Source organism: Micromesistius poutassou, assembly GCF_964030765.1.
Source record: "Micromesistius poutassou genome assembly, chromosome: 20".
Lineage (NCBI taxonomy): Eukaryota > Metazoa > Chordata > Actinopteri > Gadiformes > Gadidae > Micromesistius > Micromesistius poutassou.
In genome coordinates this window covers 11600788-11603677 of record NC_140290.1, presented here as the reverse complement: position 1 = coordinate 11603677, position 2890 = coordinate 11600788, and the positions used below count along the sequence as shown (strand labels likewise).

The 2890-nt window shown below is 47.9% G+C and overlaps 1 protein-coding gene across 1 annotated transcript in view; it reads left to right on the top strand.

Annotated features, from left to right (window-relative positions):
• Positions 1 to 1451: 1451 nt before the first annotated feature.
• The window catches only part of col16a1 (collagen, type XVI, alpha 1), a 57016-nt gene continuing 55577 nt past the window's right edge, over positions 1452 to 2890 (top strand). The window contains exon 1 of the mRNA XM_084484867.1: positions 1452 to 1586. Coding sequence (XP_084340993.1) covers positions 1511 to 1586 — 76 coding nt within the window. The 5' untranslated portion in view covers positions 1452 to 1510. The remainder of the gene's footprint in view (positions 1587 to 2890) is intronic.

Below are 2890 nucleotides of genomic sequence, written 5' to 3'. Positions count from 1 at the left end.
TTCTCCCCTTGCTTCAACATTCAACAACAAACGAATACAAAAGGTTCACGATGAATAAACATCGAGACCACGATTGTTTTGAGTATCAAAACCGACTTTTTAAAAACATTCAAAGAGATGACTTGCCTCATGATGAACTGTATCTAAAAGTACACCCCCTGATTGGATCATTCACCTCACAAAACGTCAGGGCATTTCCAAATCTTTCAGAGTCGGTTTTCTTTTGAGCAAATGATTCACTCTGTGCTACATTAAGCTTGTCAGTGGACTGGACATCTTTCACACCCAGTTAGTCTAGTCTAGTCTTCCTATCCCCAGGGTGGACTGTCTGCTGGTTGGTTGGCTGGTAGCTGTGATGGTATGTGTGTGTGTGTGTGTGTGTGTGTGTGTGCTCAGAGACACAGACTGCCTGCTCGGCCGCCCTGCCCGGAGGGGCCCCTCTGCTGTACCTGTAAACACGGTGGAGTTATGGGGGCCTCGCAAATGTTGTGAATAAATCAACTCCCCATTTGGTACGGAGTTGTCTTGTGTAAAAATGTGAGCTCCTGTGCTTGTACGTGTCTTTGTGCAATTCGGGCAGGGGGGTGGGGGGGGTTATGGTGTAACGGGTTCATTGGGAAGACTCCCGTTCAAAGGAGAACAGTTGCAGGGGACGAAAAAACGAATACATAAACAGGTCGACTATTATTCCGGTTTGTGTGTGTGTGTGTGTCTGAGTCAACGGGAGTGAGTGAGTGCACGTTTCAGGCTTGTGCGTGTGCATGTTGTCAGGGCTACGTGGAGGCATCTGGTGCATCATAGCTGCACGGCTCCACAGTGGAATGGTCTCCAGATGTGTTTGTGTGTTTTGGATGTCTGTTGGACTTTTCAGAAACCAGCCCTGCATATTAAATCACCGCCGGAGAGCCCAGACATTTTTTTTTATGCTGCTGCTATTGTGCACTTTGCTGTCATACACCAAAGGTGTATATATAGATATGCATTTCTGTTTCAGAATGGTTTGCGAGCGCCGTGTGTGTGTTTCAGGAGATTCACAACCCATGTTTGTGTGTGTGTGTGTGTGTGTGTGTGTGTGTATGTGTGTGTGTGTGCAGAATAGTGTACATTCCAGCCTGTCTGGTCAATGGGCCACCCAGACAGACAGGATAATGATTGTGATCGGACGAAGGAGAGTTACGCTCCTTAATGAGACAGACATTCTGCTTAATTTGTATGCCAGTAACAAAGCCCACCATCATGCTTCATAATTAGCACAGCCCACCACCAAAGCGGTGGTGGGCCAACACACTCATCTCAGTAGTCGATGTGCGATGCGCAGCTGCCGGAGAGCATCATGTGTGGAGTGGCCAAGCGAGGACATGTATGAAATGCAATGTATTTGATTCATCTGACGCTATATTCACATGACTTGTCCTTCTGCGTCTCTCTTTCTGTCTGTGTGTCCGTCAGTGAGACCGTCCGTCCGCCAGTCCGCAGACCGCCGAGGTGTCATTCCACGCCGGTGTGAGCCATGAGGTTCCTCCGCTGTGCACTGGCTCTGCTCCTCGTCGCCCTGGGGTCATGTGACCTGATGACATCGGAGCAAGGTGAGAGGAAGCGCTTCCTGAACCAAAGGTTCAAAGGCTGCTGTAGGCTTTCTGTTGAGAGGAGCTGTACCTTCTTCCCAGATCATTCATTTTTGATTAAATAAAATAGTGAGATGTTATTGAGCTTTGTAACTTCTTGTCAGAAAGTCCTACGTTGTTTCTGTTTCCTCATGCTTTTCTTGAGCATGAAAAGAGACTAAGGTATCAAACAAGTGACATGTCACACCATCTAACCAGCTTTCTAAGTCAAACATGCAAGCTAAGCCCTTTGTTAGACAACACCTTTTGAAGGTCTATGCATCATCCCGTTGGGTTCTTTATTTAACAGCGGAAACATAAGAGCCATTTCACATTCCCAACGGGTGTGACCTCAAATCACCCACATATCAAAATCAAAATCAGCAAACAAGCCATTTTTTTTCTCTTTTTTTTTTTTTTTGCTTTGACTGACTGAGTGATGGTGATACATACACCGCTAGGGGCACTGTGGTGCAGGTCTTTATCTCTACTCTGTGCAATGTCCCCACTAGCCTAGGCTCTCTGTGCCACATCAGGCCAGTGGCTTTGCTGAACCCAGCACTGCCGTGGTCACCCTACCATGCAGTAATTGAAGCCCAGGCCATGGTTGGTTAGTTGTGGTGGTGTGGCGGGCTGCCCGCGGTCTGTTAGGCAGTGGGAGAGCTATGGGAGGGAGGCGTGTGGTTTGTGTTGATTGTCACCCGTCTTCTAATCATCCCCTTTCAATCCAAGTGTGTTTGGTTGTTGTGGTTGTGTGTGTACGTAAGCGCAAATACACATGGCGATGGTGTGTGTGTGTGTGTGTGTGTGTGTGTGTGTCTGTATCTGTGTCTATGTCTGCCTCTGTGTGTGTCTGTGTCTGTGTCTGTTTCTATGTCTGTGTGTGTGTGTGTGTGTGTGTGTGTGTGTGTGTGTGTGTGTGTGTGTGTGTGTGTGTGTGTGTGTGTGTGCGTCTGTGTCTGTGTCTGCGTCTGTGTTCACATTGCATAGCTTGTGTATGTGAGGATCAATAGAGCAACACAAGCTTTGCAGGAATGTGCAGTCCGGTGACTGGTGGTTTAACTTCTCTTTGTATTTTTCCCTGTCACACATGCCTCACTGTAGCCCAGTCTGCTCTTAGCGGCTCTACCTGGTCACTTGGGAGGGGGGCTCAGAAATCCTCTATAGCCATGCAGCGCTACATTGGCAGGGGAGGTGTGTGTGTGTGTGTGTGTTTGTGTATATGAGTAATGTGTGTGTGTGTGTGTGTGTGTGTGTGTGTTATAGTGAACAGGGGTTTCTGTGCC